Raw genomic sequence first — 12,760 nt, 5'->3', positions numbered from 1 at the left:
TTCTGATGTGTTGTTTAACATGCATGTTGGCAGGAGAAATTCAATGACTATCTGTGCCGCGAAGGCGAGAGGCTTAGGCTGCAGGACAGAGCCGCGATGGGCCGAAGCTAGAGGGGAAGCATTACCTTGTTCTATATCAACGGAGCAATAGCTTTTCAAATTTACAAGATTCCTGCCTCCCTATCAGAACAAGTCCCTGTCTAGGATGGAATCCCTATACTTGCTTTCGCTTTCCTGAGCAAAACTTGCTCGGTACAACAATAATAAATTGACTCTGGTTTGTCTTCTTTCTGCAACCTGCGCGGGCTGTATAAATCATTGAGAACGACGGGCTTTGGCCTTTTGGCCCCTGGTTTGTCGTGGGTTCAGTGCTTGTTTGGCGTCAACTTGTGCGACATGATGATGTGCAACTTGCTCTGAATAAGGTTGTTGCATTTAGCGGGACTTCAGAAATATCTGCCTCCTTGCTCAATGTTTCATTTGACCGGACTTCACAAATTTCTCACTGCTTGCGCAATTTGGTGGGGTCGTACTTGTACCTTTGGCGCTTGGGGGCGGATTTTGCCAAATATTGGACCTACTGATGATCAATCCTGTTTAACTAGATTTATAAAAAAATATTATTAACACCTATATTCCCTAATATATTTATTTATTATGAAAATAAATTTTACTATTAATCTAATGATACTAGTATGAGATGAACCGGCCGGCTTGCTGCAGCGTCAGTGTTGCTTGCTACAGTGCTTCTGGAGTAGTCGAACTCGAGTGATGTGCAGGAACTGACCAGTAATCCACTGCACGCGCAACCTGCAACTTGCGAGACCGACACGATAGCACGCGCAGGCCGCCGCGGGTTCCGTAGAGGATGCATGCAGCGGTGCAGCACATGTGTCCCCGGTGCATGCACGGCATCAGCTGTCTTTGTCTGGCCGAACTGATAACCCAATTGCAACAAAGTCACAAAGCAGTGGGAGACGCGGCCGTCAGATTGTGCCAAAGCCACGGCTGCCAGCCGACGCCCGCCGGAACGCGCAAGTTGCATGGCGAGGCGCGGCACACCCACCAGCCAGCCCGCTGATGCATGGAACCCATGGAGGACGCGTATAAAGCAGCCACACCATCTCCTTCTGCTCCGGCACCCCCGCCCCAGCGGCTGTAGCTGAACAAAGGGAGTATCTGTGTGTCTATCTATCTATCACACAGCTGGGACGGACCGTACGTAGATATGGAGGCTAGGTACGTGAAGGTGGCGTCCCGGTTCTTCCTCGCCGTCGGCGAGGGGAACGCCGGCGGAGATGGGTGCGGCGACAACCGCCACTTCCTCGACGCATGCTTCCTGTGCAAGCGGGACATCACCTCGGACCGCCACATCTTCATGTACAAGTACGTGTACGCATGATCGATGCGCTCGATCGTCGTCGTCTCTGTCGTCTCTGCACCTGCACGCACGGGATCATGCATGCCTGCATGTTAGTCTTGGTCAGTCGATCCATCAGCTCGTGCTCGTGCTCGTGCTTCAATTCCGATCCGCATGCATGCAGGGGCGACGCGTTCTGCAGCGACGACTGCAGGCAGGAGCAGAGGGGCATGGACGCCGCGCTCAAGACCGCCAGGCGCCGCCACCGCCTGCTGCGCCGCACCACCTCCTTGCCGGCGTCAACGTCGTCGTCGTCGGCCTCCGCGTGCACCGCCGCTACTGGGAGCCGGAATATCGCTGTGGGCGAGGGTTTTTTCTGACGGCGTGGCGGCAGGGACGGAGCTAGCTATAGCTCGGTCGCCGAGTCATGCTGGATCGGAGCTGATGGAGGAACGAAGATGCGGCGCGTCCCAGGGTCAGCTGTGTACATATTTTTGCCATCTTGGGTGGTTTTGGTTTTGTGCAGGCCACCTGCAGCGGTCCGTCAGAGAAGACGCATATGCATGGCGCATGGTGTGTGTACGTACATGTTGGATCGGGGACAGGTTTATGAGATTAGACTTGTGGCATGATGTTTTGCAAAGCGGACTAGCTAGCTAGCTAGATCTCCCTGAGAAAGGTTGACAAGAGTAGATAAACCACCTCTTTTTCTCTACGTACATGTACTGTTTCTTGCTTCTCAACGCATGAACTGCAAGGATGGTCACGTAAGATGGACAGGTTTCAGGTCTGCACCCAATTTTTTTTTTCCGGTTTCAGCGATTACTGATCGCTAGGTAGTCCAATAGCAAGCCATGCACGTACTCGCTCGTTCCAGGTTGTTCTATTTTTTGGTCTTAAATCAAATTTATTTATCTTATTTTATAAATTTTATAGAAAAATACACCAACACATATATATATATATAACATTAAATTAGTTTTGCTAAACCGAAATATGTCTTCATAATCAATATTGCATATGCAACTCTAACTCTCACGTCGACCTCGTGTGGCCGCCGTCGCCACCATGACTATTGATGGTGGCATCGTCAAAAGAAGATCGTGTGGCTCACGCCCTCCATGCATCCTTCCTCTCCCATCTCATTACCCATCTTTCCCTTGTTTTGAGTGTCCCTCTGTCCCACAAAGAAGGTCGTCAGACAGTTCAAAATCTGTCCCGCAGAGAAAGTCGCTGTAGAGTTCTGCAGCGCTATGCCTAGCTACTGCCGTACTCCATTTCCTTGGTACTCCCCCCATTTGGGGACGGAGGGAGTACATGGATAAATTGGCTTGGTGGGCTAGATCCTTGTACTCTCCTCCGACCTATAGATGGCCTGATGGGCTGGGCCTAATGGGCAATATGAGGCCTGACCCTAAAAGGACCAACACTAGCAAAGCTCTGCCCTATGATCTTAGTGCTAGTTCTGACCTAGCCCGATACATCAGGTAGTGCATGGGTTGACACCCTACCCTATAGTGATGCCCAGGCACGTCCAGATTTTAGGCCAGGCACTATGCCAGCCTGACCCCGAGAAAACGCTGATCGTCTATTATCATTGGACGATTGGATCGTCTATTCAATTAGTAGAAGACTCATCAACATGCAGAAATAGGCAACTGATTCGTTGGTCCAGCAAGCTCCAAATAAAGCTAATCGGCGCAACAATACATATATGCAGAATCAAGTGAACAAGTTTTAAAGTTGTTAATATGCAGCAAGGTTAATTGTTCAGTAACTTATCTGCATTCTGTTCTATACTTTCTTTATGCATCTTATTCTTATTTACTTTCTTTATGCATCTTATTCTTATTTAATAGTGTCATCAATGAATTAGTTCGATAGCAGTCATGTACAAAATGTTCTGAGTAACATTTCAAAACGTGCTTAGTAAAACTTCAATAGCAGAATTGAATATGGACACCGAAGAAACATTATTATGGCAATGATGTTGAAGAAATCAAAACGGCCTACGTAAGAAACAGTCCAGAGCGCTCAGTAGAGAAACGGCTCAACAAAGGAACTAAAATATCTGCCAGCGCTTGCGTCGTGTTCACCTCGCCACCGCGACGCGTCCCGGGCAGCGCCGACGCCATGCTCATGGCGGGCAGCACGCGCCAGTGGAGCCCCGGCGCCCGCGCCTTCTCCACGGATCCGGCCACGCGGACCACCGTGCCGCTCGCGCACCTGGCCCCGCTCCCGGCATCCCTGCCGGAGTCCGGCTACAACGTCACGCCGCCGGTCCAGCCCTGGCCGCGCCGCCTCACGGCGCGGTCGCTCTCCCGTCTCCTCCTCCGCGCGGCCACGCCCGAGCACGCGGTCCTCGCCCTCCGCCACGCGCTCTTCCACGCCGCGCCTCCGCTGCCGCCCTCGCTCCCCGTCTTCGCCGCGGCGCTCTCCCGCCTCTCCCACGCCGACGCCGGCACCGCGGCCCGCCACCTGCCCCCCGTCCTCTCCCTGCTCCGCGCGTCCCGCCTCCCGGTCTTCTCCGACCGCCCGTTCCTGCCGCTCCTCCGCGCGCTCCGCCCGCTCCCGTCCCTCCGCCTCTTCCTCTCCCTACCGTCCTTCAACTCCCACCCCTCCACCCGCTCCTTCAACGCTCTCCTCCACTCACTCGTCTCCGCGCGCCGCCTCCGCCTCGCCGCCGCGCTCTTTCGCGCTGCGCCAACCAAGCTGTACGTCACGCCTAACCTCGTCTCCTGCAACATCCTGCTCAAGGGGCTCGTTGGCGTCGGTGACCTCGACGTCGCGCTAAAGGTGCTCGACGAAATGACTGGGTGGGGGATCGTTCCGGATGTCGTCACGTACACTACTGTTCTCACTGCCTACTGCGCAAAAGGGGATCTCGAGGGTGCACAGCAGCTCTTTGATGATATTATTGCCAGCGGGCGTAGGCCAGATGCTACGATGTACACGGTGCTCATAGATGGGTACTGCCAGCGTGGGAAGTTGCAAGATGCAGCGAGGATCATGGATGAGATGGAAGCCGTTGGGGTGCAGCCAAATGAGGTTACATACTCTGTGGTGATCAAAGCGTGCTGCAAGGAGGGAAAATCCACAGAGGCGCGTGATTTGACGAGGGAGATGCTAGGGGCAGGATACGTACCGGACACACCACTGTGTGCTAAGGTGGTTGATGTGCTATGCCAGGATGGAAAGGCAGGAGAGGCGAATGAGATATGGAGACAGATGGTGAGGAAGAACGTCCCACCAGATAACACTGTCGTGAGCACATTGATCTACTGGTTATGCAAGAATGGAATGATTCTGGAGGCGAGGAAGCTGTTTGAAGAGCTCGAGAGGGGGTTCGTGCCAAGCTTGCTGACGTATAACTCGCTTATTGTAGGATTATGTGAGAATGGAGAGTTACAGGAGGCTGGTAGGGTGTGGGATGACATGGTTGAACGGCGGTATGAACCAAATGCAATGACTTATGAGGCCTTGATCAAGGGTTTCTGCAAAATAGGCAAGTCAAATGAAGGTTATGCACTATTTAAGGAGATGATGGCCAAAGGGTGCACTCCGAGCAAATCTCTTTACCAAGCATTGGTTGATAGCCTTTCTGAGCCAAGTCATAATGATACTGTTTTCACTATCGTTGAAGATGCAGCTTTATGTGGTCCAGATTTCTTGGATGGTCAATCGTGGGAAATATTTATCAGGAAAGTGGTAGATACAAATGAAACTTGGAAAAAGCATCTCGATTTGGTGCTGAATATGTAGCCACAAAGAATCAGATTATAACTGGAAGCTTGGAACTTCAAATTTTGTTCTGAGACTTTTTCTTATGAAACTTACGTCATTGGGCTTCTTCAGAAAATTAATCAGGTTAGTGTGTTGTGTTCCCATGACATCATACAGGTTATGTAGCAAATAGGCTCACAAAAAAAAAGGATCTGTAATTGATAATGCTTACTAGTCTAAAGACACATCTTTCTTTGTTTATGTTATTGGGCATCTTCAGAAAATTAATCAGGTTAGTTGTTGTGTTTCCATGACCATGAGATCAGACAAGTTCTGTAGCGCGCGCACGCACAACAACAACAACAACATAGCCTTTCAGTCCTAAGCAAGTTAGGATAAGTTGAAACCCACCAAGAGTCTCAAGTCACGGTTCAGGCACTTCAATAGCTGCTTTTCAAATACTCCTATTCAAACATAGATTTTTAGGTATATCCTAAGCTTTCAAATATCTTTTTATTGCCTTCATATTAATTTCGGTCTTCCTCTACCTCTCCTCATATTATTAGCTTGGCTTAGGACTCCACAATGCACTGGTGCCTCTGGAGGTTTCTTTTGGACATGGGCAAACCATCTCAACCGATGTTGGACAAACTTTTCTTCAATTGGTGCTACATCTAGGAGATCACGTATATCATCGTTCCGAACTCGATCCATTCTTGTGTGACCGCAAATCCATCGCAACATACGCATTTCTACAACACTCAGTTGTTGAACATGTTGAATCTTTGTAGGTCAACATTCTGCTCCATACAACAAAGCGCGCGTATGCACACACACCAAAAAAATAAGAATCTGTTATTGTCAATGGTTACTAGCCTAAAAGATGCATCTTTCTTTGTTTATTTTTTATGAATAAATTATATCTATATGTTTCGTTCTACCATGGTGTCGGTGTTTTCGGACCATCGACGAGTAAATTTGTATTTGCGCGTTTGGCTCGGATGGTGTGCTCGAAGGACACAAGCGTTTATACTGGTTCGGACGGAACGTCCCTACGTCCAGTTCGTTGTTGCTCGTGTTACTGGCGCTTGGTTTGCAGTAGGGGTTACAAACAGGCGAGAAATGGAAATGATCCTAAGTCTCTGGTGGAAGGAGTGAACGGGTGCTGAGAGCTCGATTGCCGCTGAGCCGTGTGCTCATGTCGTGCTCTTGTGCTTTTTATCCTCTGTCCGGATCCCCTGGTAGTGGCGCCCTACTTCCTCTTTTATAGGCGAAGGGAAAGTGCGGGTTACAGAGGAGGAAAAGGAGAAGAACGAGATAGAGAAGAAGGCTTCCAGGATCATCAGGTCCTTCTTCTCCTTCATGCGGGTCCCGTCGATCCTGTAGATGTCAACAGGGACGGCTTCATGTCGTGGCCCTGTTCGTCACTGGCGCTATGCACATGCGTCATTTGTCAATCATGGCGTTCCACTCCGTCCCGACGGACGTCGTGTTGAACTGACGCGCCTATCAGCATCCATACGAGGATTAGGCAGAATAGTACCGGCACGTCCGATACTGTTCTTGATGTGAATCGCCAGGTATGACCCATCATGGTCATGGGTTACATCGAGGCGCGTCAGCCTCTTCCCTGGTGTCAGATGTTTGACATAGGCCCATACGCTCGGACCTGGAGTGGTTGGCGGTGGTATGGGTCCCCGTCGGACGAGACGGAGCCCACGTCCTTGACGTCGGGCGAGACGGAGCCCGCGGCCTTGGGGTCGGGCGAGACGGAGCCTGCGACCTTGGGCGAGACAGAGCATGCGACCTTGGGCGAGACGGAGCCTGCGTCCTAAGGGGTCAGGCGAGATGGTGCCCGTACCCAAGGGGTCGGGCGAGACGGAACCCGCGTCCTTGAGGTCGGGCGAGACGAAGCCCGCACCACAAAGGGTCGGGCTAGACCTTTTAATACATCTCGAGCCATCCGGGGAAGTCAGCGTGGGTGCTAACTTCCTTGCTTTGGGTATCCCTAAGATCGATACCCGACAGCAGCCCCCGAGCCTGCGGAGGAGTAGAATACTCCTTTGGAGGCTTTACCAGACAGGAGGACTCTGAGGGCCTTGGCCTTCTTTTTCTATCCCGCGACGTGTCCTGGTAGGATGGCGATTCCCTTTTGTCGCGATCGGTCTTCTAGGGGGCATGTAACCGTAGGATTCGGGAGATCGAAAAGATTGTTCTTGATTTCGGTCCCCTAGGATCTGATCGGTCTGCCGTCGTACGACGACCGCGCGTTCGCTCTCCTTACGAGTCCAACTTCCCTCGAGCCCCCACGCGTAGCAGGGGTCCGGTCGAGGGTCGGCTCGCCTTTGTGATCGTCATCCCTCAAGCATTTTTTCGATAAAACAGAGGGGCTGAGCCGTGCCACGTTTTTCCTCGATGGACGAAACATGGTGCTCAGTGAGCTGTTAATGGGCGTCCGAGTGGGGCCCCGGCTTCCCACTAGTGGGCCCATCCCTTTCCACCCCTCACTGTAAAGGTGCCCTAGAGCGGCTGTGAACCCGTCGGAGGGCCAGCCTTCGAACTCCAGGGCCTGAATGGGCCATAGGAGCGTTTTAAGCTTTGTATCCCTCCTTACCTGTGATGGTTCTGTCGATGTTTTACCACCGATAGCCTGCCACGGGGGTACCCGGGGCAGTATGTTCGAGCTTCGGCGTATGCCGAACTCGATGGTTAACGCAAGAGACAGCCGATTTATCCTGGTTCAGGCCCTCGATCGTAGATCGAGTAACAACCTTACGTCCAGTCGGCCTTAGCCTTTGCGTTGGATTGATTGTCAAGTGTTGTGTCGTACAATTGTTCTCTCTTGCCTCAGGAGCCCTGCCCTCCTTTATATAGTTAGGAGGCCAGAGTCCTAGTCGGTTTACAATGAGGTTTCCTGGTAGGATTACTTAATAGTTCTACTACTAAGATTACATGGAAAGAATCCTAGTTGGACTAGATCTTCTTTCTCCTTTGCGGGGTATCCTGTGGGTCCCGCATCGACAAGCCCCCGAGCACTTCATGGTTGAGCTCTGAAAGTCTCGCTTTGCTCTTTCAAGTCTTGTTGAGTAGGAACAAAATGTCATCCGAGTGCTTTCTGGAGCGAAACCTTGTAGCGCTTCTTGGGATCTTCAAGTGGCGAGTGCTTTTTTTTTTGAAAAAAGTACATCCATCTGGTTGTAGCCCCCGAGCCTCTTGCTAATTGGAACAAGGAGCTGGAGGATCTTGTCTTGAAGTTGCTCTGATTGTTCGTTGAAGTTTTATGAAAAAGGACTCGAATATGGCTCGTTCCGGGTTCTTTTTGTCGTAATGTCTTGAAGTGGTCTGCGTTGAGTAAGTCTTTTGGTGACGTGCGCTTTTTCGAAGAAAAAGTGCACTCACTGAGTGTAGCCCCCGAGCCTCTTGCTATTTGGAACAAAAAGTTGGAGGGTCTTGATCCTTTATGTTGTTTTAAAATTTGTGTTCTGAAGTAGTTTCTGAGACTTGGATTATTTCATCATCCGAGTAGTTATGCGGCATGCAGCCTCCGAGCTTATGTCCGGGTTCTTTTTGGTTGGGTGCAATTTTTTGTAAAAATTGCACTCACTGAGTGTAGCCCCCGAGCCTCTTGCTTTTGCTTTGCAAAAGTTGGAGGGTCCCGATTCTTGTCTTCAAAAAATTCTGTGGTTATGTATCCTGCTTTCTCCGAGTTTTTCTCTTTTAGAAAAAAGGGGTTGGATGAAGAGTCTTGACGTGTCTTGTATTCTTGGTCCTTTGTCTTTGGTTCCGAGCCTCCGGGAGTGGTTGATAATGAAAGCCGAGCTCCCTAGCTTAGTGTTGATTAAGCTATGATGTTGGCCGAGCCCCCGAGCGTATATCCGTGTTGTTTTGTTTAGGAAGAACCCGGATGCGAGGTGTTGGCGTATTCTTTTGATAGTCTGCTGTTGTCAGATGTAGTTGTGTGGTGGTGGTTGAGTGTAAATGCCTTTTGTTCACGGGTTGTACTGTGCTGGTATATTCTTTCGAATATGCTCGTCTTCGAGTACTGTTTCTTCTCGCCTGAGCCATCCATTATTGAGTCCTGTCTTTTCGCTGTGTCCTTTGCTAGGCTTATTTCGTTGGTACTCCTGGTCCATGTGCGCCGATCCTTTGGCCTATAAATACTGTCTTGGGGTGCTTGTTTTCATCCATTGGACATTCTGTTGAAACCTTCGCGGTTGTGAACATGGTAGTTTGTGAAGTAGAGCAGCCCCCGGGCGTATTTTGTAGTTCCTGTGTGTCTTGTCGTAGCTGGAGGAAGTCTTGTGAAAGGGATTAGAGGTAGGCTAGTCCCGCGACAGCATTGTGCCAGGATGTACGTGGTGGTAGTTGGAGGAAGTCTTGTGATGTGGGCTTCGTTCCTTCATCCGGCAGTTCTGGGTTGATCCTCGTCGCCTGTCTTGAGACCGTCCGGCGCAGATCAACACCATATCCAGCATCACATCGGTCTTGGGTAGACAGATGCCCGCCGGCCTTCTCTGCTCCATGTTGTCCTGCCGTGCTGCCGATTTCCGCCTTGGATGCGCTGCGTCCGTCCTTTGAAGAAAACAGTGTAGCTGATGGCGGTCTGTCCTTCCGAGTAGCAATTTGGGACACGTAGTCGTTCCAGAGCTTAGTCGTGTCCGTGTTCCTTTTTGCTACTTTGCTTTTCGTGGTGCCGAGTTCGTTGGGTCTTGTAAGATTTGTAATCCTCTATTTTTGAAGTCGCTTGTAATGTAATGAATCTTGTCTTCTTAGTTGTCTTTGACTTTTCTGTTGTGATCCCTGTCGTTCATGAGACTACCGAGTTCTTTCTTATATAACCGGGTTCTTTTGTCCCTCATGAGGTGGCCCTTTTATTCTTCTTGGTTCAACGAGTTGTTCTTGTAGTTATCTGATAACCCTGCTGTGGTGCTGTGCGGATAGGTCTGAAATCTGCCCGTTGATTTGTACCGTTGTGTGGATTCGTGCCCTCCGTCGTTTTAGCTGCGTCGGTAAATGGACCGTTGCGTTTCCACGCTGTGCTTTAACGGGCCTTATGGGCCGTTTGTATCATTGAGAAATCTATTTAAAGACCTTTTATCTTCCTTTCCCTTGTCACCCAGCTCTCGCCTTTAAACCCTAGTTCTCAGAAACTCGCCGCCATCATTGTCGCCATTGCCCGAGCGCCATCATTCTAGGTTCGTCCTCCTTAGCGCCTTTTTTGCTCCCGCCAGTTCATGGGAAAGAAGAAGACCGCAAGCAAGTCTCAGGCGACCTTCGTGGACGAGGAGTCATCCCTGTCTTTGATTGAAAACCAGGAGTTCGTGGCCATGAGGGCAGCTCAGAAGGTTTGGCCTGCTCCAACAACCGGCGAAGACCAGCTGCGCGAGCTCGTTAGTGATGGCTTGATCCAAAGCAAAGTCATCGCTGAATGGAGAGTTCCGGGCGAGCATCGGGTTCCGGCCCCGGGTCCTGGTGAGATTGTCCTTTTTGTTTCTTTTGTCCGCGCTGGACTTTGTCTTCCTGCTTCCGCCTTCCTTCATCAGTTTCTTGGCTATTTCGGGGTTAGTCTGAACCATCTAACCCCCAATGCCGTTCTCCATCTTTCTGTTTTTGTTCATCTTTGTGAAGCCTTCCTTGGGATCCCTCCTTCTCTCTCTCTTTTTCGCTTTTTCTTTCGCCTAAAACCTCAACCCCGCCGTGAGGAAACCAGTGCCCTCGGCGGTTGCGGGATTCAGTTTCGCCAGGGTCTCAAAATCAAGTTTTTTGATTATGACCTGGTCGATTCTGTCAAAGATTGGCGTGCCGAGTGGTTTTACGCTGCCAATTTGATCCCTTCTCTTGCCGTTCACTCCGGATCCGGTCTTGTGGTGAATGACCGATGGGACAAGAAGCTTGAGTCACCTGCTGAGATTCAAGTGATCCAGCCACTCCTTGATAGGATTAGCATGCTGAAACAGCAGGGTTTGACCGGCTTTGGTATTGTTTCAAGTTTCCTTCGTCGCCGGGTTCAGCCCCTGAAAGAGCGGGAACATCTCGGCTTTGAGTATTCTGGGGCCGAGGATCCTTCGCGTATGGTCCCAGCTCTTGAGCTGACCGGTGAGGAGGTACTCGAGCGCCTTCAGAAGATGCTGAAAGGAGTAAGCGTCATTCCTCCTGCCATCTCTGAGTTCTCGGCCATCAACCCGCCCCCAGCTGTGAGTTGTCTATCTTTTTGTTTGAGTTCTGTATGTACTCTTGCTGCATCCGCCCTTGCTTAGCTTTTCCTTGTCTCGGTGTTTTATCCTTTTTCGCAGGAGCTTGGGCGGAACTTTGTCGATCCGATCCCCCTTGATGTTCTCCCTGCCGTGGCGGAGACTGGGGATCGCCTAGCTGGTACTTCTGCAATTAGTAAGTCTCGAACCTTTACAGCCCTTCCTGGGGTTTCTTCCGGATTTGTTGATGTATATGAAGAATATGTTCCTCGTCTAGTCCCTCGCGGTCCTCGCAGTGTCCCGAAGAGGGGGCGAATGGACGGGTCTTCATCTGGCTTGCCTATCTCCAAGAAGCCTCGCAAACCAAGTACTCCCTCAGGTACTCCAGTTGTTGCTAGCATGCTCTTAGGTGAGCGCATTTAATACTCTTTGTTCTTTTATTTTCCTGTTTCTTTCTTGAACCGAGTACTTTTCATCTCCTTTTCAGCAGGTGCTCTGGTTTCGTTGGCTGAGGAAGAAGAGGATGATGAAGTCCCCCTCATCATGCGGCGGTGAGTTGTTTGTCATGTTCTTGTTGCACTGAATTTCTCCTCTTTGTTTTGAATTTTAGTTTTGAACTTTCTGAAGTAATCGGAGGTCGGGTGTGAGTTCTTCCGAGGCTCCCGCGCCGACTTCTTCTGAAGCTCCGGTGTCGAGTTCTTTGGTTGCCTCTGTCCCGAGTTCTACCGCTCCTCCGGTGCGGAGTTCTTCTACGGCTCCAGTTCCGGCTTCTTCTGTGGCCCCGTTGGCGGCTATCCCGCTCCCGTCGCCGGGTGGCGGGGACGTCTTCGCCGTCGTGGTTCCTCCTGCGAGGCCTTCTCTTGGCTTCGCGAAGAAGAAAGTGGTTGGGTGAGTAGATTCTAGCTTTATCTTTTTGGCTTTTATCTTCCTTCCTTTGGTTCTTAATGGTGCTTCCTTTTATCATCTTTCAGTGTTTCGTCTTCTCTCATTCCTTTATCGACTTCTTCTCTGCCTCCTGCCGTACCCACGAGTTCCGAGCCTCGGGACTCACAACATTCTGTCGATGAAGTCACCGCGGGGGCTTCAGAGCTACCCGGCGGAGTTGCGAACTTGGCCGTTCCGGAGGTGACTGTGGCCGTCGCGCCGGGTCCTTCTGAGGATTTGGCTCCGGCTTCTCTGGAGGTTGCCTTGGTCGCTCCTTCTTCGCCCCAGCCGGCCTCCCCTTCCCCTTCTCTTGCTTCCGGCGGCCCCTCGATTTCTGGTGACGTGGTGCAACAGTTCGATGCCACTCATCGGTTATCGGAGCTGACCGCAGCCTGGGGGAGCTTGTCGACCCTTGCGTCTTCTTTTGGTGAAAAACTCCAGGTAGGTTTTATTGCTACTTCTTTTTTGCATGTTTGTTTCTCTTCTATCCTTACGTCTTGTTTCTCTTTGCCTCTTTTTGCTCAGTCTTTCTCTCACGATCATTCTGGCTTCTTCTTCTCAT

At 50.8% G+C, this 12,760-nt stretch overlaps 3 protein-coding genes across 3 annotated transcripts; all 3 read left to right on the top strand.

The window, feature by feature from the left end:
* The first annotated feature begins 891 nt into the window (after positions 1 to 891).
* On the top strand, positions 892 to 2,112 carry LOC136525242 (FCS-Like Zinc finger 3-like). Its single transcript, XM_066518239.1, has 2 exons — positions 892 to 1,386; positions 1,545 to 2,112. Exons 1-2 carry the CDS (start codon positions 1,229 to 1,231, stop codon positions 1,738 to 1,740), a joined length of 354 nt encoding a protein of 117 aa, XP_066374336.1. The 5' UTR covers positions 892 to 1,228; the 3' UTR covers positions 1,741 to 2,112.
* Positions 2,113 to 3,322: 1,210 nt separating this feature from the next.
* LOC136528950 (pentatricopeptide repeat-containing protein At5g16420, mitochondrial-like) lies at positions 3,323 to 5,380 on the top strand. Its single transcript, XM_066521960.1, has one exon. It carries the CDS (start codon positions 3,494 to 3,496, stop codon positions 5,120 to 5,122), a length of 1,629 nt encoding a protein of 542 aa, XP_066378057.1. The 5' UTR covers positions 3,323 to 3,493; the 3' UTR covers positions 5,123 to 5,380.
* Positions 5,381 to 11,192: 5,812 nt separating this feature from the next.
* LOC136525411 (endochitinase A-like) lies at positions 11,193 to 12,166 on the top strand. Its single transcript, XM_066518405.1, has 5 exons — positions 11,193 to 11,277; positions 11,377 to 11,470; positions 11,552 to 11,653; positions 11,765 to 11,825; positions 11,902 to 12,166. Exons 1-5 carry the CDS (start codon positions 11,209 to 11,211, stop codon positions 12,164 to 12,166), a joined length of 591 nt encoding a protein of 196 aa, XP_066374502.1. The 5' UTR covers positions 11,193 to 11,208.
* The last annotated feature ends 594 nt before the right edge of the window (positions 12,167 to 12,760 follow it).

Source organism: Miscanthus floridulus, chromosome 19 (genome assembly GCF_019320115.1).
Source record: "Miscanthus floridulus cultivar M001 chromosome 19, ASM1932011v1, whole genome shotgun sequence".
Taxonomy (NCBI): domain Eukaryota; kingdom Viridiplantae; phylum Streptophyta; class Magnoliopsida; order Poales; family Poaceae; genus Miscanthus; species Miscanthus floridulus.
Note: the sequence above shows the minus strand (reverse complement) of the source record. Positions and strands in the feature narration are given on the sequence as shown.